Here is a 25,435-nt window from a genome sequence, read left to right on the forward strand (position 1 = left end):
GGAAGTTATAAGAGTCTGTGTTTAAGTATCTATGGAAGGGCAGAATGGGAGGGTGGCAGTCTATAAATTTACTGCTAACAGTAAAAACAGTGAGACTGTTGCTAAGGCTGAACACATTTGTATTTTCATGGCAAATAATATAAAACCCAAGTAAGTAACTTTAGATTCCTTACAGTGTTCCTAAGTCTCAACAAAAGACTGCATGGTACTCATTGAAAACCAGCCTGTTTTATTTAGGAGAAAAATATTAGAATCTTTTATTTGTAAATATTGGATTACATGCATACATAAAAGGAGAACAATACAGTATAACACAAATTAAGAGTTTAAGGCTCTACAAAATGTTTTTAAGCCCCTTATATAGATTGATAGCACTTTCTGAAGATTAAATATTTTCTTATGAAACTTTACACGTTAATTTGGATTTACAAAGGTAAGTTAGGCTTCTATTGTCAATTTTTTTTTTTTTTCTCCTTGACATTTCTGAATACAGTCTGAATTGATTTACATTTCCAGTACGCAGGAAAATCTTAAGCATCCTGGATTCAATTGACTTCAGTCAGGACATTCCAGAGCCTTTACAACTGGATTTTTTTGACCGGGTTCAGATTGAGCAAGTCATTGCTAATTGTGAGCACAAGAACGCACGTGGACAAGTGGTCTGCAACGTCAAGGTGCACAGTGGTCTATGTTCTCAAGTTGCATGTGCTATTTTATATCTCAATAGTAATAATGATCAGTGTATTAATAATACTTTGAAATGTGATTTCACATAAAAAGTATAGCTGTTTCAGATATGTGCATAATTTATGCAAACTATTTGGATTAGTTTTATTTCTTCTTCTGCATTGCACACTCTGATTTCTCATTTGCAGTAGACAGATGGATTTTTTTAAGACACTTTCAGAAAATACTTTCTATCTTAATATTTTTCCCGTCTTGGAACACCCAAGTGATATTGCAGATACGACATCTACCTTATATATTTAATTGGACTCTAATATGCAACTACATAGTACTACATAGGTGTACAGAGTTATGTATACAACATAGTTGTGTACTGCAGTAGTTCTTAGAGGCTTTAGTTAAGATAGTGTCATGTTGTGATGAGTACTTGACAAGTGTATGATAAATAGTCCTGAAAAATGTGTTATCTGAGAGACAAGGGACAGATCAGGAGCGGAATGTAACATAAAATTGATCTTGATGGTGATAGGAATGCAGTTATTCTATATTAGGAACCACCTATTCTATATTGTAAAATGTATTTTAGACTTCAGAAGAAACAAACCCTCCCTTCTGTGCAGGGAGACTATAGTGAAGGTTGAAGAGGAAAGGAAGTGTGATGTGTTAAAAGAGCTCATGAAAGGACAGAACAACTTAGGACCAGAAGGAAATATATGAGAGCAGAAATGAGAAGTGCAGTGAGCAAGGAGAGAGACTAGACAGCTAAAAGTACTGCAGTTAGAGAGTGAAGTGTTGGAGAAAGCTAAAAAATGAGTAAAACTTATTTGAGTCTCAGTCTTTCAGTTGCATCTGTCATTATGTAGCCTTCTCCTAAATACTTTTAGGAGGGACAAATATGACTTCCTTGTCATTAAATTTTCTTTTCTAACTTTTTAATTTCAGTACCTTCACAGAGTTCTGGTTGCAGAAGTCAATGCTCTTCAAGGAATGGCAGCAATAGGCCAGAGACCTTTACTTATGGAGGTGAGTATAGAAAAAGTAAACGACTGTTTGTTGTTGCTCTTGGTGGATTTCATATAATGTCAAGCAGTAAGCTTTACTATGAAAGTTTGTGAATTTGAGGACTAACTTTGAGTTAGTAATTCCTGAATTTAAAAAAAAAAAAAAAGACATTAAAATTTGGTAAGGTAAACTACTTTGTAACATACTGTTCTCTAAACATCAGACCTGGAATCTGTTTTCTTTATTTCTTGAACCTTTACTGTCTCCATTATTGGTAATAATTGCAGCTCCCACCCCACTGTGTGCAAAGCAGTATATACTGATGTCAGGATTGGCTGTTGAGAAGTAGAGTGTAACAGCCAAGTTCATCTTGCCTTTCTCTCACAGGGGATCCCAATTTATTTCTCCTTTCTTCTACACAACTATAGTTTCAGTGAACTTGGAGCTTAATTATTTTCTGGGGTTCCTGCCATCTTTTAAGTTTAGTTGAAATTGGCTAAATGGATTAAAAAGTTGAAGGATGAAGGAGAAATGACTCAGGATTAAAATTAAAAGAAAATGCACAAATCGAATTTTCATAATTGTTTTTTATTTCTTATTTTTCAACTGTGAGCTTGAGACATTCATGATGGAAAGGCCTTGTGAAAAGCACCTCAGAAATGGATTGACCTACCTTGTTAAAATGACGAATAGCAGCTTGTTTCTGATAAGCTGAAGAATTACCATTTTTTTTTTCCAAAGACTATTACTAATAGATAAAATTGTCATCTTGAAATCTGTCTTTGCCATTAACTTTGTTTAGCATACTGTAACTCAATTTCTTTGTTGTGGGCGTTCAGGAGATCAACACTATCCTGCAGTATGTAGTGGAGCGGAACAAGCTGCTGCAATGCCTCCATGCTAAGAAGCATGCTTTAGAGTCATGGAGACAGCTGGTGGAAATCATACTCACCGCCTGCCCCCAGGATCTCGTACAGGCTGAGGACAGACAACTGATTATCCGCGATCTATTGCAGGATGTGCATGACAAGGTAGTGCTATACTGGAAATCAACCCTCTCCTTGAACTTTGTTGATATATCTTTTTACATGAAAGAGAAACTACTGTTCAGGTAGCATTCTTCATTGTAATCCCCCCAAAATTTGTCTGCCTTTGGTATTCTTTTTAGTTTTCTGATTGCTACTATACTGAAATAGAATGCACTGTGGACAGAGGGGGTACTCTGTATTCTGGCATAGCTACTGTTGAACTATAAACTATATATTGGCAAATTTCAAAGACATTTCAGTATAATTCAGTATGACGGTAGTCTGGAAAGGGTGTGTGAAAAGGAAACAGCCCATTTTGATGAGGAATGTAGAAGAACTCATGGAAGGGATGAAGGCAAACAGTACTGCAATTGCAGATTTACTGCATTTAGATAACTCACTGCAAATCCTACTGTTGCTTCTTTTGAAAAAAATGAAAGTTAAATGAAGCTTCAGAGTAGAAAAAGTAAAGATTTTACAATGAGAAGGGCTTTTGGAAATGTGAGTGTGCGCTTTGTCTTAAACTATTTAAAGTCTAGGTGATTTACTGCTGAATTATAGTAATTTTTGAGACAGACTAGGAGGTTACTACTGACCCAGCCTATCTCAAAGACAAAATTTAATGAAGAATCCTTTAAGATGCTGGATTTTGGTGTGGGTTTTGTTTTGTTTTGTTTTGTTTTTTTTAATTTATTGTCAGAGTTGTGCTGTTCGTACATCTCCTGATTAGACAAGTTGTGTTTTGAGAAATATATATGAAATTGTTACATTTTTTCAAACAAAAGGTAACCTTTTGTATTTTTATTGTTCCCATTATCTTTTCTGTAGGAGTTACCTAGAAACTCTTCCTTAGTGGAATGCTGGTTTTGTTTTTTATGTGAACACAGTTTAAACAATGGGAAATGAGGCCTTTCTGAGTCAAAGAAATTTCTTTCTTTCCTAAAATCTTTACAGAGCAGAAATTTCAGACTAATTTTCTGTAATACTTAATTTTTAGTGAAGATTTTGTTAATTTGTTAAAACAATTATTGTTATTTTCTTTTGAAAATAATTGATCTCTTGTATTAAACAACTATAGTGCTTAAAGGGAAAGCTCTTTGAGTATCTGTGATAAAGATACCAGGTTTATCTTTTAAATGATGAAGTGACCTAAAATAGTAGATACTAACTTCTCGTTAAGTGTTGCTCTACATTGTCTTAAATGATCTTTTGGTGCTCACTTTTTTTATGTTCACCCCTTTGAGTTTTCTAAATTGTATCTTCACATTTTTAATGGAAATAGTTTTCTTAAATAGCTGTAAAGGGAAGAGGGTGGCAGTTGTTCTTTTTTCCAGCTTAGGTTTAGATATTTTACAAATAAAGCAGCTCAAATGCCAGCATATTCCTCCCTGTTTCCCCATACAGATTTAATTATCCTGCCTGTGATTTGTGTAAATTATATAGAAAGAATGCTAATGGTCTTCTCAATTAAAATGTGTTCAACTCATCTTTCTGAACAAGTTTCCGACACTACTGATTTTGATATGTTTTAAATAGTGCCATGTTAACGAAATTCTATGGATATGTAGATGAAGTAGCTGTGAGAGGCTAAATTAATTGCTTTAATAGCTCAGACACTTTTCTACTTAATTTTTTTCTTTTATTTTGTTTATTCTTCTTCTGTATTAAGATCCTAGATGATGATGCCGCTCAGGAGTTGATGCCAGTGGTGGCGGGGGCTGTGTTCACCCTGACTGCCCACCTGAGCCAGTCCGTGAAAACTGAGCAGAAACAGCCACTTGCACTCCCTGTGGTGGGACAGTCCCAATATGTCTTGATGCTGGATGGTTCTTTTACCTCATCACCTGGCTCTGAGAGCGTATGCCTGGGTTTTGCTTCCATTGGTGACTCCTCACTCCACATCATCTTAAAAAAACTGCTGGATTTCATTTTGAAAACGGGTGTGTTGACCTTTGCAGTGCATGTGTGGGAATTACAACTGCCAAGAGTAGAAAGATTGACTGAGCTGCTTCCTGTTACTGCAGTGAGAATTTTTGTTAGTCAGTTAGGTGGATCTTACATGATTAATATACATCTAAGTGATGGTACTAACAAAAAAAAATTAGTGAAGGTGTATTTTTTTAATCTGAACAACAAGCAGGAGAGGTGTAAATATTGCCACTTTTTTGGAGCAGCATAAACTTGCTGCATTTGCTCACAAATACACATTTATGTGAACAGTACAACACTGACATAAGAAATCTATTTGTTTATTTCTGCCAGCATTGCCATAGGAAAGAAAAATTAATTTCTAGTAGAAGATGGTGTTATGGAATTTGGTTTTTAATTATGAATGTTTCTTGTGAACAGGTGGTGGCTTCCAGAGAGTGAGAACGCACCTTTATGGATCACTGCTTTATTATTTGCAGATTGCCCAGAGACCAGATGAACCAGACACTTTAGAAGAGGGTATGGTCCAATTGTATTATGAAAAAGAGAAAAAAAAAACATTAGTATTTAACCCTGAATGGTACAGTTTCTGCATGCTGAGTTGTCTTCTGGAAATAGATTATGTACAGAGAAACCATCTCCAGGAGCCTCTGAAATTAGTTGCTCATGCTGGATGATGAAAATCTTCCTCTATGCTGACCTATCTAGCTACATATGCATTCAAAATGTATTGTTCTGGAAGAGGATATTAAATGTCTGACCTCTAGCACTAAAGAAGAGATTTCATTTGTGTCCATTTAAAACTATGCATCACAGCTACAAAATTGTCAAAGGACGGTAGTTTACTTGGACCTACTTGAGAACAGTTACAGCTGCAGAAATGTGCTGCATCCCTATCTGTATATACACTCATACCACAGTGGTCCTATTTAAAAAAAAAAAAAAAAAAAAGAAACCAAATATTATTTCATATTCTTTCTGTTCATTCAGCCGAAGATTCCCTAGGGGCTAAATAAACAAAAAGCCATCACCCCTAACCGCACACCTCACCCCACCCCCCCCCCAAATAACCCAGTCTGAATTGTTGCTTAACCAAGAGAGCTTATGGTTATCATGTGGTTTCTGTTAATAGCTTAACTTCTTGATTTCTCAGTGTTTCTAATCATTATTTAATTTTAGAGCTTGGACAAGGATTGAAAAACAAATTTGGGGCTAATACCTGTGCATGCAGCCTCTTACTGCAATTACTTGATCAGCATTTTGAGCTACAGTAGTAAAAATACCTTTGAATTTGTTATGACCCCTTGGTAGCTTATTGCTGTCTTTGGATTCAGACCTGTCCCAGTTAAGTCACCTTGTTTACTTCCCTTCAAAACTGAGTGTTTTGGTCTCAGTGGAAGTTCTTAGGCCTAGTAGTCTGCTTAATATTATTCTAAGATTCATTATATGTAATGTATAATATATATTTGGAAGGGTGGTGTATATATACAGGCACACACATGTTTTGTGATGGCTGGTCTGCATGTGATATTCAGGAAAGAATGGATTTGTAAGAAAACATTTGCACTTCAGTCAAAACCCCCATGCATTGTTTGGGGCACTTCAGAGCATTCTCTATTTTGCAACAGAAGGGCGTCGCCTCAGCTGTACTGTAGCTAAGCTAATGCTAAGCTGCCCATCATTGCATTTTCCATTTTTCATTTTATTTGCTTTTTGCAGCTAAGAAAACGATGTGGGAACGTCTGACAGCCCCTGAAGATGTGTTTAGTAAATTGCAACGGGAAAACATGGCAATTATTGAGAGTTATGGGGCAGCTCTCATGGAGGTGGTCTGTCGCGATGCTTGTGATGGTCATGAGATAGGCCGGGTAAATAAATCTATTCCTTTGCAGTCACTGTTCGGTTTGTTTTAAAGAACACTTTACTATGGTGCAGAAAAGGGAAATTTCATGAGGTAGAACTAGAACGTTTTTTTGTAGATACTTGATCTCTTTCACGTTTCTGTCCTCCCACTCATCCTTAAAGCTGTTGAATGTAGGAGCATACATGCATATTAATTTTTTTCTCAAAAACGCTGTGTGTCCTATTGCTTAAAAATAAGGATAGCAAGCACTGCTGCAAAAGATTGTAGGTATGAACTGCTGTGACATTTATTTGTTGTTATTTTAAAATTGTGGGCTTAGCAGTTTATTTTCCCACTTCGGGAAGTTTTGGTGACTCTAGTATCGGAAAATATTTCTTCCTAACTTCAGTGGACAGGAATCTAGTCAGAATGCAAACTAGTTTTAAATAGCAATAGTGCTTGTAGCAATACTTCTTTAAAATATTTTGGCATATTTATTGTTCAACAGTAGCTGTAATACTTTGTTAAAGACCAATAGTGAAAAGGTAATCTGCTCATACTATACTAAAACATCAAGAAATCTTAAACTATTTTTCACATCAAGGATTGCGATTATAATGCAGAAATACATTCTGCTTTTAAGAAGCTGTTATAAGGAACTGCTTAGCATTTCGTTTTTTTCTGGGTATTTGTTAGAAATCTCATAGATTTAATTCTGGTTTTGTTTTGAGTTTTTTTTTTTTTTTTTTTTCTTCCCTCATCCCAGATGCTGGCACTGGCTTTGCTTGATCGTATTGTTTCAGTAGACAAGCAGCAGCAGTGGCTGTTGTATCTCTCCAACAGTGGCTACCTGAAAGTGCTTGTGGATAGCCTAGCAGATGATGATCTGACTCTTCAGAGCTTGCTCACACCTCAGCCCCCTTTACTTAAAGCGCTGTACACCTATGAGTCCAAAATGGTAATAGTACTTCAGAAATAATTTTGTAGTATGATGGATTTTTTTTTAATAGAAGTTGTTTGTCTATACTTCACATTGATTGTACTCAGAGATACTTTACTAAAATAATAGCATTTGAAATTATGTTAAAATCAAGAGAGAAAATAGTCATAATAAGTGTCACTGTGCATCTCCAATACTTATCCTTCTCTACTCTTCTCCAGGCGTTCCTCACTAGAGTAGCTAAAAGTCAGCAAGGGGCATTAGAGCTGTTGCGGTCTGGAGTGATTATGAGGCTTGCACAGTGTCAAGTGTATGACATGCGACCTGAAACAGACCATCAGGGGTAAGTGTTGGCTCCCTGACTGACTTTGAAACTGTAATATAGTCTTGAGAGCATCTGATGTCTTCTTATAGCCACAAGTCTTTTGAATAAGTATTTGTGGGTATATTTTTTTTCTGTGTTTCTTTAACTTATTAATTCAGTTTAAAACTACCTTTTATTGAGACAAAATTTCCAAATAAGTGAGCATGAAGTTGTACTTGCATGTCCATTTACTTAGATTATGTAAAATCTTCTGTTTGATACCTTAGATAGGAATTGTCTAATTATTATTATTATTTATAATATATAATTTAGACTGTAATGTTTGAAAACCAGCCTACACTGTAAACTTATTTTGGGGACTTGCAGCTGATGAACAAAAAGTGCAGCGTTCATCCTCCCCCATAAAGCACTAATGAGAAAGCAGTGAAGTAAATGTTATTTCAGAAATATTTTACGATGTGTTTAAAAAAAAGAATTAATTTATATATTCCTTGACAAATTTCTTGATGTGTTGCCATGTCGTTAGTCATTGTGAGATAACCAAGAAAAGATCTCAGAGAAGGAAATTGCATATTTAGGCAAAATCACCTTGGTTGATTTCAAACCTCAGTCCTTGCTTTAAATTTACAGTTCTTAGTGACACACTGGGGGTTCAAACACTTCAGTAAAATTTAAGATTTAGACAAGTACTCTGTTTAAAAGTACTAATGAGAAATGTAAGATTGTATGAACCTTACAGAGCATTTGTAGAGGACTGTATTTATCACTTGCTGTAGAATTAAGCACACCTATTCCTAAAATACTTGAGAGTATTTAGTTTTATATATAAGTAAAGAGATGTCATATTTTTACAACAAAGTAATCTGATTTAATGTAGTATAGTATGAAGAAGTAATTTTCTCTGCTTAGGGACAATGTCTGGCAGCAGCTTTCTACGTAAATTGCAGCAGCTGTGTATCATAAATTTGTTGCTTTTCCAATATAAACTCAATTCAAGTACAGACCTATTATTGAAATATGAATGTTTTCAGGTTCTTGAGGGTGATTGTAGGCTGAGGCTCTGCCTCACTATTGGACTTAATTTTTCTTGCAGTGTTCATTTTTTTTCTTTTTCAAAATTTTTGAAATTTTCTTCTTTTTAAACCTCTTAAGATTATATGGAATGAGAGATCCCCCGGTCTTCATTCCTGCTCCAGTGGAACGCTATCGCCAGATTCTTTTTCCAGCTCTTCAACTGTGCCAAGTGATCCTCACATCCAGCATGGCACAACACTTGCAAGCAGCAGGACAGGTAAGTTCCAAAAGATGCTAGAATATTACTGCTACTGCTCATTCAAAGAAACTATGTGTCCTTTTGCTCTCAAAGTAAGCTTTTTTTAAACTCCCATCCTCACTGGTATGGGAGATCACTTTAAAATTCTCCAAAAGTAAAAGCATTGCTTTTTCTCTGCTCACTGCTAAATCTTGAGTCATTCATATTTTCCCTTTTCTTCTTGTTGTACAGGTTTTGCAGTTTCTAATTTCCCATTCAGATACTATCCAGGCAATCCTGAGGTGTCAAGATGTTAGTGTTGGATCTCTCCAGGAGCTGGCCTCCCTGACGGGAATAATCAGCAAGGCAGCTTTGCCTGGTAGGAATTGCAGTTTTGAAGTCTCTTAGGCCCATCTACATGAATCTCAAGCTTTGTTTTCTGTAAAGAAATAGTGAGAAATAAAAGGGAGTATCTACTACAATACAGAGTTTTCTTGACATGCAGAACTCTGGTAAAAATAGATAAATGCTAAATAATTGTTCCTGAAGTAAGTATTGTGGATTTGCAGTGGATATAGTGCCCTTATCAACATGCATTTGACTTCCCATTTTCTTTCATTATGCTACCTGACAGTAAGTACTTTTTGTCTTTGAGATGACTTGCAAATACTAGTGTTCAAAGTGCATGTGATGTCTTCAAAAAGAATTTTCATTCAGCAAATTCTATGACTGAGGAAATGAAGACAGAAAATTGTTTGCATACCCATATCTTTGTTAATGTCTTCTTCATTTCCTTTTTTTTTTTTTTTTTTTTTTTTTTTAAATTTAAAAAAGAAAGCTTCCAGAGAGAAGCGCTGTGGATTAGCATACTGACATTTCTCTTGGGTGACTTATCTTCACAGAGGACTAATAATTATTGTGATGGATATAGTGATTTCTTCTGCATGCTGGAAGATTTGCCTATGATTTCAAAATAACCTCTCTGTTTTGATTTAGTGGTTTTCTTTGTTCAGGAGAGATGTCTGACTATAATAGAAAGGAGTGCCAAGCTCTAGGTTGATGCCAAATGTTTCTTTGCTTACAGTGTACTGAGCTTTGCACAACAGCTGCAATATTCATGCTAACCTCCCTTGCTCCCACACTCCTTGCCTTTTAATTACTTAGCAGAACCGTAAGCTACATACTCTCATGCATCTCCTAGTAGCTGCATTCATACCTGAATGTTTTCCCCAAACAATGTGCAAAATATAAGTTTAATGTTTGGCTGAAATTTTTCTGATCAGTGCTTGTATTTAAATGTATATACTGCATAAACCTGCTTTCTTTTGGAGAATAAAAAAGTTAATTTAATGGTTTTATCTTTTATCAGGAGTGCTAAGTGAGCTGGACATTGATGTTAATGAAGGGACGCAGATGGAGCTACAAGGACATATAGGCCGATTTCAGGTAATAAAGTTGTATATTGAACACTTGCTCTTTTAAAATTGTGTATGTAGATGAATTTCTTCCTGGTTTTGTACTCGTGACTAGTAGCAGTTATGAAAGGGATGTTTTCCACCATTAAGAACAATGTGTGGTGGTTTGGGGCTTTTTTGGGGGTGGAGGTGGTTTGTGTGTGAGTGTGGTGGTTTGTGAGGTTTTGGTGGTTTTGTTTTTTTGGGTTAGTTTGTGGTCTCCCTCTCTCTGCCCCCCCAGCCAAGTAGAAAAGGTAAAATTTTGCAACATCAGAGTTGCATCAGGGACTTTGTTTCCCTCCCTGGCTTAGTATGCATCTGATGTGACAGAAGAATAATTTGAGGTCAACACCAAAGCATGTGAAGTAATGCAGAAGTACTCGGTTACCCTTTTTGCCACAAATATGTCTCCAGCTCAACAATTTGGAGTATCAAACATGCTAGTGTTTTATTTATTTCTTCCCCTTTTAAAAATAACCCTGATGTAGAAACAAGAATGAAAGCCAAGCTAGAGTAAGTCTTGCCCAAAAGCTGTAATTGCAGACCTCTTTAGAGCTCAGCATCCAGCAGTGGTTTTTTGAAGCTTTGTGGTTCATGTAAGTGAGGACTTTCATAAAGAAATATTTTACTGAAAACTCTCTGTAGAAAGGGCTGCCCTGTCGAATACTTCTGGTTGCAATAGAAGGATGTGTTCTCTGGAACAAAGTAGCAAGCTGTAAATGATTGTTGTAATGCTGGGGTACTCAGTATTCTGTTGCATCATGTCAGCAAGAAATTCCCTTGGGAAAGCAGAAAGATTTTTTTTTTTTTTTGGTTGTTATAAGGAGTTTTAATTAGTTAATTTGAAAACTGAGCTGTTCTGTGTGAATCAGTGATCCGTTATTGTACATTTTCTCTCTAGTTTATCCTGTTATTCTCATCAAGCAATAAAAGGATTTAAGTGTTTTATTCTTCCCCAAAACTAATTACCAAAAAATCTTTAATCTTTGCTACCTTTTTTTTGCTGTTCCACACAAATCTGACTTACAGTCCACCACAAGCAAACTAAAAACAAATTTATTGTTACTCCTTTTTATTAAACTATTGAATTGGGTTTTGCACTCTACTTTTATGGAGCGTATTATCTTCACATCCAGATTTTGTTAGTTTGTCAATAGGTAAATGTGTTTCAAGTGAGAATGGGTAAACCTAAACTGTCATAGATGGTAGTCAGTATAATGGTCTGGAAGAGATAGAAGACAAAGTTATGCATTTCTGAGTTGCATTAGTTTCTCCAGGAACTGTTTTAGGGTGACATTCATTTAATTAATTTTAAAAGATCAGTTAAAACATTGTGCTTATGTGTTTAAATTTAATTTCCAAGGTGCTAAAAGTTTTAACCTGCATTGCTCTTTTGCTATTGTGTTTTAAGGGATATGTGTCACTTAAGTGAAAAGAATCATGCCCTTCATTTGCTGAAATACTAATTAAAATGTTCATTTCTTATGGCAGCGCCAGTGCTTAGGACTTTTAAGTCGGTTTGGTGGATCAGACAGACTTCGTCAGTTTAAACTGCAAGATGATAATGCAGAGGGAGACAGAGTGAACAAGAGGGATGAAATTGAGTTGGCCATGCAACAGGTAAGGACACAAGAAGCTGCTAGAACCTTCAGTCTCAAACTGTGACATTTTACCTTCTGTGCAGATGTTTTAGTTGTCATACTTTCATGTGATAGTGATGATGCTCTACACTGGTTTTAGTTTGGTATAGAATCCCATATTTTATTTTTATTTAAAGTAAACCTTGAAAATTTGGTTACTTAGATTTGCTTTAGCAACTGTTACTGTCTTGGGTACAAACTCTGTGAGCTTTGAAGCCTTAAATTGATCAGAAATTTTCAAAATGAAGCCTGAGCATAGAGAGCAATGGCTAACGCTAAGTTAGAGCCAAAGGGGACTTAAAAGTGACAAGAAATTTTAACTAGCAGGTTTGGGAAAGAGGTAAGATTGCAAATCCCAGACTTGAAATAGAAGAGAGGCTGTAACTGATCACAAAAGAGAATCACCATATTCTTGTGAGAAGAGAGGGAGCAAATCATGTTTATTAACATTGATCCATTTAAATTTTAATGCTCCAAAGCCTGTAGATATTGTAACTGACATGCTGTCATTTTTTCTGGCAGATCTGTGCAAACGTGATGGAATACTGTGAGTCACTTATGTTGCAAAGCGCCCCCAGTTTCCAGCACACTGTTTGTCTGTTTACTCCTAGCTTGTCAGAGTCAACCAACCGAGATGGGCCTCGTCAGGGTGAGATTTTTGGCTTGCTATTTTAGGAGATTGAATGGTGTGACATTTGGGCTAGTAGAAAATAACGAACCAGAGGCTGTAGTTTCACATACACTTTAAGTCACTTTATGCCGGTACTATAGCTGCCCATTTTCTAATTCTGGAACACATGTTTGTGCAGCCTTGCACTAAGCCAAATCAGGAAACTCATTCAAGTTAAAACAAACGTGAACAAAAAATCCTTTTTAATTCACTATCTGTGGCAGGCTCAGAAACACATATATCAGTAAAAAAATGTGTACGTAAATAAACAGCACAATACAGGGGAAGGCAAGGATTTCTTTTTTTCAGCATCTGTGCTGGGTAACGTTATGTGAAACTGGGACCTCATTTATGACATATAAGATGCATTTTGATGCTGAGTGGAACTTTTTATTACACCACATGGCAAGAGTTCACGGTGTGCTGTTATGCAGCTGAGTGGTTAAAATATTTAAATGGTAAGTCTTCTGGTCTAGTTACATTTCACATGTTACACTCAGTACTGCATTATGCTGACTGCTTTCTAGTACTGCAGCCACAGAATTTTTTGCCTAGACTTTCAACTGTATTACTTCTGACACAGAAGTATAAAATATAAACTTTTCAGTGCTTTCATGTCTTTTGCTACTTTATTGACAGAGAGCATACCGTACTGATTTCTTGTTTTGGATTAAATTAAAAAAAAAAAAAAGAAAAAAATTGTAACTTGTTCGTCATCTTTTCTAGATACACAAACCCCGGTGGTCCCCTACTGGCACTTGCCTGGCTTGGGCATTATTGTCTACCTGCTGAAACAGAGCACTAGTGATTTCTTCAGTTACTATGATAGTCACCGTCAGAGTGTCAACAAACTGCAAAACGTGGAGCAACTCCCACCAGATGAAATAAAAGAGGTAATGGTTCTTCTGATTCTGTAGTCTCTACATTGTGTGTAACTTAGACACAGCTGTAACAGAGATTCCAAAGCATCTAAGGTGAGTCAGTCGTTCCAGTTCTTGTGCGTATTCCTTTCTACTGTTGATGAAGGGGTCCATAGAGCGAGTGACCTCAAACCTTGTGGAAAATACTGAGCTTAACTTTGCAAAAGTTCAGTGATTTTCATTACAGTTGCTTGGGGATACATTTAATTTCTCCATTTTTTGGTCAGCAAGGTTATGCAAATTCAAAATAGAGAGCACAGTTTTTAAGCTACTTAGTAGCTGACAAGGAAGTTCTAGATATATGTAAGTAATTTTGTTTATTTCTTTTGATGCTCTGTGACTTGCTACAGTCTTCTTGTTTTTCCTCTTCTTATCACAGCTGTGTCAGTCAGTTATGCCAGCTGGGGTTGACAAAATCTCCACTTCCCAAAAATACGTTTTGGCAAGGCGACGCCTAGTGAAGCTAATAAACAACAGAGCCAAGCTGCTTTCTCTCTGTTCATGTATCCTTCTAAAATTTAAATGACCCTCAGGGTGATGCTCCAGAAAAGCGGAGTAATAGGAACAGTTTCCCTTACTGAGATTTCTGACCACTTTGAACAACTAGGACTTTCTGCAACATTGTAATGGTGGAGTTGGTACAGCCCAACTCTTCAGTTCAGTCTCCAGACCCACTAAACATTCACATATGTACACATGTGCGTGGTGGAAGAAATATTTTGAAAAATAGTTTTAAGGTGCTATCAGAGCAACTTGAGTTTCCAGTCTTATAGTCAACCTTTCATAAACCTAATCTCATAAACACCAGTAATTCTATGGAAATAACTAGTCACGCACAAAAGAATTGTCTGCAGCAGATCAGCATTTTCCTCTGAAACCAACTTGAGGAAAGACGCGCTCGTGCAGACTTACCTGTTGTGCCTTACGATGTTACTGCCATCCCCAGCTTGATAACCTCAGCTTTAATTCACTGTCTCTGCAACTGAACTGTCATTACAAGTCACAGGAGGGCTCGTCGCCTGCTCGGGTGCAGAGCGTTGGCTTGAAGCCTCCCCAGGGTGAGTAGCAGTCGGTGCCATAACCCGGCCAGCACCGCACTGAAGCAGGCGGGAAGAAGCCGCAGCAAGAGGGGCGAGAAGCTTCTGCTCCAGGAGGTGGCAGGTGGTTGGGCAAACATCTTCAGCTGCTTCAAAGTGTGTAAATGTGCTTATATAGTAAACGTACAATCTAAAGACAACAAAATTAGGCTCCTTCACTTAGATGCGTCTGCAGATATTATAGAAACGTGTCTCTTCATTCTCTGGCGTCATCTGGAACACTATCTACTGCACTGCACGCCCGCTGACTCCCAAGACCCACTACTGTCCTCCAGGATGTCATTTAAGAAAGGAAGGCTCCAAGGTAAAATTTCTCACACATCAAAGTGCTTTTGAATAACTTCTGATGGTTAACTTTTAAAACTGTTTACCTACTATTAATATTTTGCCGTTTATATTTAGTAAAAGAGATTTTTGTTGGATTTGGCATACCTTTGGATTTTCTGCTGGAGAACCAGCAATAAAAAAATTGTTAAGTCATAGACTTTTGGGGTTTGTCTATTACACATAATCTCCAAAGGAAAGTAAAATTTAACTATCTTTTTATTTCTGTTGTTCAAACCAAGTGAAGTTCAAATAATATAATCAGATCACTGATTCAAAACAATTTGTAGGAAAATATTTCAATAATCTAAGATGAAAATAAGAACTAAAATCAGTAGTGGCGGATTTAGAAGTATTCTTAGAACTGTAGGCACCACTGATTCACGAGAAGATTTTAAGTTTGTTGGATTTTGTTTTTAAAAAAAAAATAAAATTAGGAACGGAAGGAAGTCAGAAAGGGAGAATTGATCTGGGGACAACTTCTTGATTAAAATGCCATGTTGTATGATCAACATTGTTTATAGCTCTTACTTAATGTATTTTCTCTAAATCATTGAAGTAAAAAAATTAGTGTAATTCCTAATGCACAAGTTTACTGACCAATTTGGAACACTGCATTTTAAACTCATTTTATAACTTGATCTGGGTTAGGGTTATCAACAAACTAATTTTAATGTCTCATTTTCTATCACTAGATTCCTTTGGTTCAGAGCCGAACTTGGATTTCAGTAGTGGACTGAATCGTGTGAGCCAGCATGATATAGAACAGGTGAGATGTGACACTGTGCTGAAAAGTACAGATGCACTTGATTACCATACAGCCATTGAGAGCAGTCTGACTAGTTTTCCCACTTCTAAACAACCTGTGGTAACGCCAACAGGATATAACTTAATTTAGGTTTAATGAAATATTGCAAAATTTTTTTTGGAAAGTATTATGAAGCAGGTAGCAGTTGTGCTGCTGCACACGTATTTTCAAGTCAATATAAAAAGCTAAATGAGCTAGACTTACAAAAAAAAATGCAATAATTCTTCTTCTCTTGTACATCAGTCAAAAGGTATGTATTTTTTAATAATAGCTTTCTGAAAACATCAGTTGCCCTTGAAAGACTCTCAATATGAGGGCAGGATTCCCAATTTTCTGTGATCCTATAGCTGTTTACTACAGGTCAGCTGCAGTTAAGCTGTAGAAAAATGAGATCGAAAAGGATAACAGAAACTGAGGAGGCAATGAAATGTGAATGCTAGCAAAGTGATCTCTGCTTACACAGCAATTTAATAGTTTGTGTAAATCTGATGCAGTGGTGGCAGAAAAAAAAAATATTTTTTATTAATAAATCCTACTGACATTTCTACTGCTGCTTACGCAGGAAAGACCTGTGCTCAAAAACCTGTGCAGTTTCAAGTACCTTTGTAAAATCTAGAATTGTAAGAACAGTTGTATGTGTTTTTTGTGATGAGGCAGCTGTCTTTTATTTCATTTGTTCTAAAGTAAAATATACAGTAACATCTTGCTAAAATACTTAGAATGTAATTAATCTTTTCAGGGATTGCTTACATCTGTATTATTGAAAAAATGTTGTCTATGCACGTGGACTCCAAATCCTAAACAGTCCTTAAAGGACTAGGTAAATTTTAGTTGAAATGAGTGTTTGTATTAACTGAAGAAGCTGAATTAGATAAAACTGTTTTATTCCCCAAACAGGAATTGAATTTCTAGAATCTGGAGAGGTTGTAAGGTGGTAATATCTGGATAATCTGTAAATGCTCTGAGTCACCCCAAAACCTCCGTAGAAAGGCTGTCCATTGTATAATTCAGAGAGGAAAACAGCAGGGAAGAATGCAAGTAATACTTACTAGCAGAGTCAGAAAAAACATACTTTTGAAAGTGGTTTAGAGAACAAATCATAGTGAAAAGGTTGACAAGTAGCTGATGACAGATAAGCTAGCATTCCAGAAAGAGAAGGCTTTGTATTGATGACTGTAACAAATCTCTGTTTCTCAGCTTCAGATTGAAGCCACGAACAGCTTTGGTGAATCTCTGCAGAAGAAGCTTCTGGACATCGAAGGGTTATATTCTAAAGTCCGGTCACGATACACCTTTATTCAAGCTCTTGTTAGACGTATCCGTGGTCTCCTAAGGATATCAAGGACCTAAAAGACTCCAATATGTGTTGCTTTTCCCTTGAAGCAATGTACTAGGGCAGGCCTTCTGGATCATCAGATTTTATAGATCACACATTTTCTAAATAATGTCAAAAATATTTTGTTACTTGTTTTTCTTATCCCTATGGATCAGTTTTGTGTATACTTTTCCTACTGCTCCCAACTGGACAGGAAAAATAAAGGATTGTTTTTAACTGATTCATAATTCATGTAAAATTTCAAGCAAGAAAGAATTCTAACAGAGGACATAAAGGAAACAAAAGTTCTGCAACTGCGATGATACTACATTTATGGGTATTTTCAGAGAAAACCAAAACGTCTGTGTCCCTCTGTGCTGTTCTTGCTTCACACAGAGGTTTAATGAAAACACGGGGTTCAGGTTTCAGCACTTGCAGAGTGTGGTCACTCTGGGGATTCTCTGTGAAAGGTGATCGTTTTGCACTGCGAACTGCTTCTTTCAGCTCCCTTTTGTCCTGCCTTTTTTCAGCCGACAGAAGTACAAGCTGCCTCTCGTTGGACAAGTACAAGCGTCTTGTCTTATCTAGACTGGTAAGAAAAAAAAAAAAAAAATGGGAAAAGTCATGGAAGGTGACTGCACGAGGTTTGGTTCTTATGGCTTGGGGGAGTACAAGTTTTCTGTTCTGTTCTTGTTGGAACGAGAGTATAAAGACAGAATAAAATGCATGAGGAGGAAGCCAACATGCCTGAATGGTACATTGGTTCTGTAGAAGCAGATTGCTCTCACAAAAGGTATTCTCATCTCCTTGTCCCTTATGTTAAAAAAAAAAATGGTGAAATCACTGATTATTGACATGAGATCTGCTGAATTTCTCTCTTATTAAGAGTCTGACCTTAAAGCGCAATTTTCCGCGTTTGCCTTCTAACTTCTGTCCCTCGAGTTTTCGTATTTTTTACAATTTTGTACTTATCTGCACAAACTAGTTGCATGAATTACATCATCTTTTTTGCAGGGATGGCAATAGCCCTGCTATCCGATGATGTTTATTAGCAGTTCCATAGGAGCAGCCAGCTGTTAACAGTTTACAGAGTTGGACTCTTGATTTTCAACAGGGTTTCTCCACCATCTCAGTGAAAGCCAGGAAATAATGCACGGTTTGTCCTTAAATGCAAGAGGCCAACTTCGGAGTTCTGCTGGCACAGCGCACCTCACTACGTTTTAGAAAATACCACTGCGGTGACCAGCAGAGCCGCTGTGGGGAATCACAGGAGCGTTTCCCCCGCGACTCGCCGCAGCGCTGGCCGGGGTCCCGCGTGGGCGCAGGAACTGGAGCTCCCGCTCGGCCGCGGCGGCCAGCCTGGGCACGCGCGCCGTGGGAGCTCCGCGCCCCTCCACACAACACACGCGCGTGCACAAGCCCGCCGCACCCGCAGTAAATCCTGCTGGCAAGGGGCGGGGCTTCCTTGATTTATTTTTTAAATTTTCTTAAAGCGGGGAGGGAGGCGGAGCAGCCCCCTCAGTGCCGGCGGTCAGGAAGTCCCGCCCGCGGCCGGCGCACGCGCGGAGCCGAGCCCCGCCCCTCCCCTCCCCTCCGTGCCTCCGCCGCCGCAGATTCGTCACTTTTTTTTTTTGCGGCCCGTTTTTTTTTTTATTATTTTTAAAATATTTTCCCCTTTTCCCTGCCCTGGCCGGGTGTACCCGCACAGGGAGGGCAAAGGAAGCCCCTGCGCTCAGCCCTTCCTTTCCTCGCCGTCCCGGCTCCGTGTCGAAACGGCGAGGCAGCGGGGGAGGGAGGGCCTCGTTTACTCGCCGGGGCGTTCGACGTGGAGCCTGCGGGCGGCGGCGGCGGCGGCAGGGCCAGCGGGGCAGGGCCGGCGGGGCAGGGCGGGGGTGCCCGCGGCGCGGCGTAGCGGCTCGACATGGGTGAGGAGCGAGCGGCGGCGCGGGGGCCCGGTCACCGGGGCGGGGCGGGGCGGGGGGGAAGCGGCCGGGGCTGGCGCGAGCCCGGGGAGCGGCGCGAGGGGCCCCGTCCGCCCCCTCCCCCGCCGCGGCCTGTGGGGATGGGGGGGCGGGGGGGCCCCCTCAGCCCCGGCTCGCAGCGGGCCCCGTGGGCGGGCGGGGGCCCCGTGGGCGGGCGGGGATCGCTGAAGCGCTTCCAGGCAGCGTTATCACCTGGGCAATGGCGGCTCCCGTGAGCGGCGCTGGCGGAGTCTGCGTTTGGTGAAAGATCATCGTGCTTTTGTACTCACGAGACTTGCCTAAATTAAACTCTGTTGCTAAGAAGGGATGAATTATGACAAGAGGTTTTGGAGAATAGTAGGTAATGAAGAAGGAATAGCACGAGGCCCTGAATCTAGGGGTTAAATGATTGACATAAATCTGTCCTATTACAGATATTATTTGAGCAGTGTTTTAGTGTGGGAAAAGCATTTTAGAATATAAAAAGAGGGAATGAGCGGTGTCTGGCAGCAAGTAAAGTTACTGACTGAGAGGAGTGACCATCTCTTAGGCCTCCGTGGATCCCAGGGTAGCCTTCTACTTGAAAGGTTTCTATTGAAATACCTTTTGCAGCTCAGTTCTGTTAAGATTATTTGCCCGTCCCACAGTAAACAGTGCCTTGAGCAGCTCTGTGCAAACTGGCAACAGATGGTGCCTTGTGCCTTCTCTTTGTTCTCCAGGTCTGTAATGTGATGGGATGGGCTTAGAAGTACAGCAACCTGCTAGCAGTTGGAACGTCTTCTTATAAGCACACATCTCACTGCTCCCTCCTTTCCCTAGAAAGGCATCACAGATGCCTAAGGCGGCGAACACAGGCAATCATTTGTAGCAAAATCTCTTTCAATAAGGTTTTGGTTACAAATATTCTCTAATTTGTTTCTTCTCTGATATATTTATCAAATGTGATTCTAGCTTGTTTGGTGCTTTATTACCTTCTGCAGGATTTAGGTGGATTTACAAAATTATTATTTAGCATTAGATACATTTGTTATAAAAATCATTGGAAAAAATGTCATCGTTACTGGCTTAGAAGGTTAGTGTTCTTTATACACGTAAACATCCAGTAGGCACAAATCAGATACTAGTCTGGCCGCAAGTTCTCTTATATGCATTTAAAGAATAAAAGAGATGTTGGGACAAGCCAGTTTTTTGGGGAAAAAAAAAGGACGTTTAAAATCATTCTTATAATTCCCTGTAGCATTAACATACTTAATTTAGTGCAGCTTCATTGTCTGTAATGGACTGTGATTTAACAAATACCTCCTGATTTTTACTTCATTTTAAGAAAAAAGAAGTGGATGGCCCTGTGGGAGACCATGGACAGCAGAAGGAATTCTTTCAGGCTTCTGCATGTCCTTGTGTAGTCTCCTGCATTGAAAAGACAGTCCAATACAAACAAAAAAGAAGTTGGCTCGGGCTTTGGCACATGAGAGAAAAGGAAAAAAAATCCTACCTGCAGTGAGGAAGCTTGATGCTGCTGCAGTGTGATTTTGCTGGATTGAGCTACCATAAAATTGCAGCATAAAACCAGGAAAATATAATGTGGTTTAGCACTCAGGTATCTGGGCAACAACCTGAACCTTGTCTGTTTATTTTCACTGGAGAAAAGAAACTTGGTGTTGCTCAGTTAGAAATGAGGTCGATCTGTCTGCCTTTCCATGTACTCCACATTGCTGGCTGACATTGAAACATTTTTTTTTTGTTGTTGTTGTTCTTTTTTTTTGTAGGGGGCTTTTTTTCCACCATCTTTTCCAGTTTGTTTGGAACTCGAGAGATGAGGATTCTCATCCTGGGACTGGATGGAGCTGGAAAAACAACTATTCTCTATAGGTTACAAGTTGGAGAAGTTGTTACCACCATTCCGAGTGAGTGATAAGTCCCTTAGTGGAAATAGCTGATTTTCCTGTAGCTCTAACACCTAAGCTTTGTCAGCTGGACTCAGTACACGCTTCCTTCATAAACAAAAGGACCTTGTGTTGTGGGAGCCTTGCACTGTTGTATTTAAGAACTTTATTGCATAACAGTATTATAGTATGCGAAGAAGTACTACATAGAGGAGTATTTTATGCTGCCCTGCTGAATGCAAGAAGTGTTTGACCTTAAGATTGTTACCATGGTTTGTCAGGCTTTTCTTGGTAGGTAAATGTTCAGTAAATGGTAACTGCTGACTATATGAGTCTCGTGTTTCCAAATATAGCTATAATGTGGATTCTAGAGATCACTATTACTGTCCAAAAGAAGTTTTGCATAGGATGGTATCAGTCAATCATACCTATTTAATTTCTTTTTTTTTTTTTTTTTTGCCAAGGGTCTTCAGTTTGTTATGTAAACACTTCTGTTTAACACAGAGAAGAAGAAATCAGGTGGTTTAACGTCACATCATGTAGAAAGTGTAACAACTCAATGAGAGGTCTCGTGGAAGCAGTTGATGTTCAGTTAAGAAAACGTGACTGATTTCACCAGTCGCCTTAGTCAGCGTTCACGCAGCCGTAGCCACCTCTTCCAGACCCCCAGATGCGTGTGCTGAAGTGCTCTGGCTAGGGTCACTCTCTGTAACGTGTAGGACAAGGGACATCTGGTTTTGAGTGTCTGACCTGTCTCTCGCGTTCTTCCTGAATGGCCACAATAAACTGACTTTGGTCAGGTGGTTTTTACCTTTTAGAAGCCAGCAGTTTACCATGCCAGAGTCCTTTTGCCCTAGGGTTTTGCTGTTTTCAGTCTCCATAAATTTTAGGCTGTCTGCATCCCTTGTTCGCTTCCCTGTGTTGTGTTTCTCTGGGCTGGCAGGAAGAGGAATGGTCTGTGTGATGTGCTGTAACCTCACTGCCATATTCCAGATACCACAGTGGCAAGTCTTCTGTTACGAGAGTGCGGATCTGGTGTTGATGTGAAAACCACATCCCTTTGTGTTTTATTGATGTTGTTGTGTACTTGGTTATCAAAACAGGCCATTCCTTTAACCCTTGCTCTGTTTCTTTTGGTAATTTCAGGCACACTTCTGTTCAGCAACCTTAGCATATGTTACAAATCTCTACAATATGCTTACAGTGTGTTTTATGGTTCAAAGAAAAAAAATACTGCATTATTTTGAGCCATAAATGTGTTTGTTGGGGTAACTTCACAGAGGGCATGAACTTCATTATGTAGCTACCAAGAATTTTCAGGCCTGAAAAATTGTAAACTAGGTGCTTTAACATGCTTCAGAAAAATAAAGAAAAATCACTAACAGTGAAATTGTTTTAACTTTGTTTCAGCCATCGGCTTCAATGTTGAGACAGTGACATACAAGAATCTGAAATTTCAAGTTTGGGACTTGGGAGGACAGACGAGCATAAGGTACTAGGTCTTTTTAAAGCAAATGATATAATTAAATTTCTCTAAAAGCACTAAGTTCTTGTAATTCTTACAGCTGTCACTTCTTAAAATTGGTTAAGTTTTAAAAACAGCCCATTGTCAGGAGAGCACTTTCATCTGACAGAATTCAGTTAGTAAAACCTGTTTTGGACTACAGATTGGAAAGAAACAAGCGAATGTTTTCACTTGTATACAGTTTTGCTTTGAAACATGAGTTTACTTGTGAAGTAGGCAATTGTGTAGCATTCTGAGAAAGAGGGAAGTGGGTGATGTAAACCCCAAAAGATATGTAAATATCCTTAAGAATGCAAAGCCAGGAAGTTGAATTCGGGTACAGCCAATAATTTTTTGTAGCGAGCATTACAAGTTTTGTAATGAGTCATTATAGGCATAATTGTTGTGATCTCTTCAGTACCCTGCATGATCTTTTCATGATTCCTTTCTGAATGCTCGTTAGTAAGGTGCAGCATAGTTAGTTAATAAGTAAGGCGCAGCTTCATTCCCTTTTTAGTTTAAGATAATTCTGAAAAAGGCGGTGTGTTTTGATCCTCGTTAATTACTTGTCTATATGAATTGGTCATTTAAGATTTCTCTGTTTATCCTTCTTCAGTGACCATAATGATTATCCATGGCAGAAGCTTGTATATTTAAACTTTCTTTGCTTTCCTGTCCCTCAGTTATGGACCTCATGTCCTGCAGGCTGATTCCCAAATAAATCTGTCCCCAGCACTTCTGTCCTTTACCAGTTTTCAAGCTGCTTTTTTTTTGGTTTGTTTTAGGTTTTGCTTTTACTGTCTGTTCCTTTTTGTAACCTCTTAAGATACCTTCTGCTTGCTCCCTGGGGCCTTTCACCCCAGAGATAGTTCTTGCTTCTGCTGGGTAATCTGGTTTTCGTTACCTGGCTAAAAAGCACTGCTAAAAGTGCAAATTACATGACTGAAACTTCTCTTTCTTCTGCAGGCCGTATTGGCGGTGTTACTATTCAAATACAGATGCAGTCATTTATGTAGTGGACAGCTGTGATCGAGACAGAATTGGCACCTCAAAATCAGAGCTTGTTGCTATGTTGGAGGTAAGAAAACAAGGATGACAATCGTTATCAGTAGAACAGAAATTAAGAAATTATTTTTTTTTCCATGAACGTGACATTTGAATCAGTCAATCAACTGAAGCTCAATTTGTGAAACTTCAGCCCTCAGAATAGGCCCGTGCAACATTTCTGACTGAAAAGCACTAAATACGCTGCAGATATTTCACAGTTCCAGTCAGCATTGTCTGGGCAGTAAGTTAGTTACATATAGCCTTCTGGTCATGGAAATTTATCTGTCTGTAAGGACAGCTGCTCAGTACTTAAGTGGTGGCAAAATCCTGAAGCCCTGAAGGACTAACAGTAGCTAGTATCCTGTTATGTTTTGGAGCAGAAGAACAGGGTAATATGAGTAAGAAAGCAGAGGAGTTGAGCAAAACTGCATTTTTATTCCCCCCAAATTCCTGCAAGGTCTTGGATATGCCTTGTTAAATGCAACTACCAGCTTCTTTCATAATGCAATGGGCGTAACTGGCCCATGTTTTGAAATTGCTCCTATGTGGTATCATGCTGGAATTGAAAGTAAATACCATTCTTTCATGGAAGAATTTTCTAAAGATCAAAAATCAGCAAACTGAAAATCATTGAAAGCTGATGTTTTTCATTCTGTGGGTTTTCTCTGTTTAAATAAATTCAGTAAAGTCCCTGTATCACCTTGCATGATTATTTTTTTTTTTTTTTTTTTGTTAGGAAGAAGAGTTGAAGAAAGCCATTTTGGTGGTGTTTGCAAATAAGCAGGACATGGAACAGGCCATGACTCCCACAGAAATGGCGAACGCACTTGGCTTACCCGCTTTGAAGGACCGAAAATGGCAAATATTCAAAACCTCTGCAACTAAAGGCACCGGGCTTGATGAAGCAATGGAATGGTGAGTAACAGTCTGATTAGGCTAGCTTCATTGGAGAAAGAGCTTTTACAGCATTTCATTTTTTTGAAGACTGGATCTGTGTCAAGAGTCCACATTAGAAAAAAAAAAGAGTAGCTTTCTACTGAAAGTCTTTAAACATAATTGAAATTACTTTTCAGTAAACTGACTTAACCTTTTTCCTAGGTTGGTGGAGGCCTTGAAGAGCAGGCAGTGATACAAACCTGACCAGTGCAAAGAAGTTTAAGCTCTATCCACCATCCCTCTTTCTGCAGTCAAGTATTTTCAGGCCCCAAATACTTGTAAATAGAACAGATTTGAGTTTGACTCCTACACTGTGGATGCCTCTCTTGAATTGTAAAACTGAACCAAGTGAATGTCTGTGTACATTACGATGATTCCATTTCTGGGTTTCTGTTTAAAGGATGTACTTATGTTAATTTGTATGAAAGTCTTGCTGCCTGGGAAAGGCTTTTTTTTGTTCCCCCGCTTCAGTGGTTTTAAGTTTGGCTACTCTCTTCATGTACTTAAAACACTAATAAAATCTGGAACTGTCAGCTGTACTCAGAGGTGTGTTGCTTACAGAAACAAGTCCAACTGCTGCCAGCCAACAGCCACAGGCTGAACATGTTTTAAAGAGGTTTCCTTTAGCCAGTGTTGTTACCCTTCTAAACCCTTCAGCGTAGATACGCTGTTACACTGAAGTACAGGGAGAGAGAAGCAGCATACCTCTAGCTGCTGTCAACGTAGCAGTGGTTTTCTGAAAGGAAAATAAATGTCTCCAGTAGCCACGTACCACCCTGATGGGCCAGGGCTGTAATGTGAATTGAACTTCCACCTTCATGAGCTGTTAGTCCTACACTCTCCGCTTAGCCAGAAAGGACAGTTAAGTTG

The 25,435-nt window shown here is 38.7% G+C and overlaps 2 protein-coding genes across 2 annotated transcripts in view; both read left to right on the forward strand.

Moving 5' to 3' along the window:
- NUP205 (nucleoporin 205) overlaps nt 1-17,475 on the forward strand; it is a 51,374-nt gene extending 33,899 nt beyond the window's left edge. The window contains exons 26-43 of the mRNA XM_042792639.1: nt 517-674; nt 1,630-1,710; nt 2,529-2,720; nt 4,387-4,657; nt 5,067-5,165; nt 6,366-6,514; nt 7,256-7,447; nt 7,651-7,772; nt 8,907-9,045; nt 9,259-9,385; nt 10,376-10,452; nt 11,952-12,080; nt 12,623-12,749; nt 13,497-13,663; nt 14,070-14,193; nt 14,963-15,091; nt 15,807-15,880; nt 17,117-17,475. Coding sequence (XP_042648573.1) covers nt 517-674; nt 1,630-1,710; nt 2,529-2,720; nt 4,387-4,657; nt 5,067-5,165; nt 6,366-6,514; nt 7,256-7,447; nt 7,651-7,772; nt 8,907-9,045; nt 9,259-9,385; nt 10,376-10,452; nt 11,952-12,080; nt 12,623-12,749; nt 13,497-13,663; nt 14,070-14,193; nt 14,963-15,091; nt 15,807-15,880; nt 17,117-17,269 — 2,510 coding nt within the window. The 3' untranslated portion in view covers nt 17,270-17,475. The remainder of the gene's footprint in view (nt 1-516; nt 675-1,629; nt 1,711-2,528; nt 2,721-4,386; nt 4,658-5,066; nt 5,166-6,365; nt 6,515-7,255; nt 7,448-7,650; nt 7,773-8,906; nt 9,046-9,258; nt 9,386-10,375; nt 10,453-11,951; nt 12,081-12,622; nt 12,750-13,496; nt 13,664-14,069; nt 14,194-14,962; nt 15,092-15,806; nt 15,881-17,116) is intronic.
- A 1,535-nt stretch (nt 17,476-19,010) lies between these two features.
- On the forward strand, nt 19,011-25,098 carry ARL1 (ADP ribosylation factor like GTPase 1). Its single transcript, XM_033010154.2, has 6 exons — nt 19,011-19,159; nt 20,962-21,099; nt 22,489-22,570; nt 23,549-23,660; nt 24,366-24,544; nt 24,728-25,098. Exons 1-6 carry the CDS (start codon nt 19,156-19,158, stop codon nt 24,756-24,758), a joined length of 546 nt encoding a protein of 181 aa, XP_032866045.2. The 5' UTR covers nt 19,011-19,155; the 3' UTR covers nt 24,759-25,098.
- Nucleotides 25,099-25,435: the final 337 nt, after the last annotated feature.

Source organism: Tyto alba, unplaced genomic scaffold, assembly GCF_018691265.1.
Source record: "Tyto alba isolate M040663 unplaced genomic scaffold, T.alba_DEE_v4.0 Super-Scaffold_2, whole genome shotgun sequence".
NCBI classification, from domain to species: Eukaryota; Metazoa; Chordata; class Aves; order Strigiformes; family Tytonidae; genus Tyto; species Tyto alba.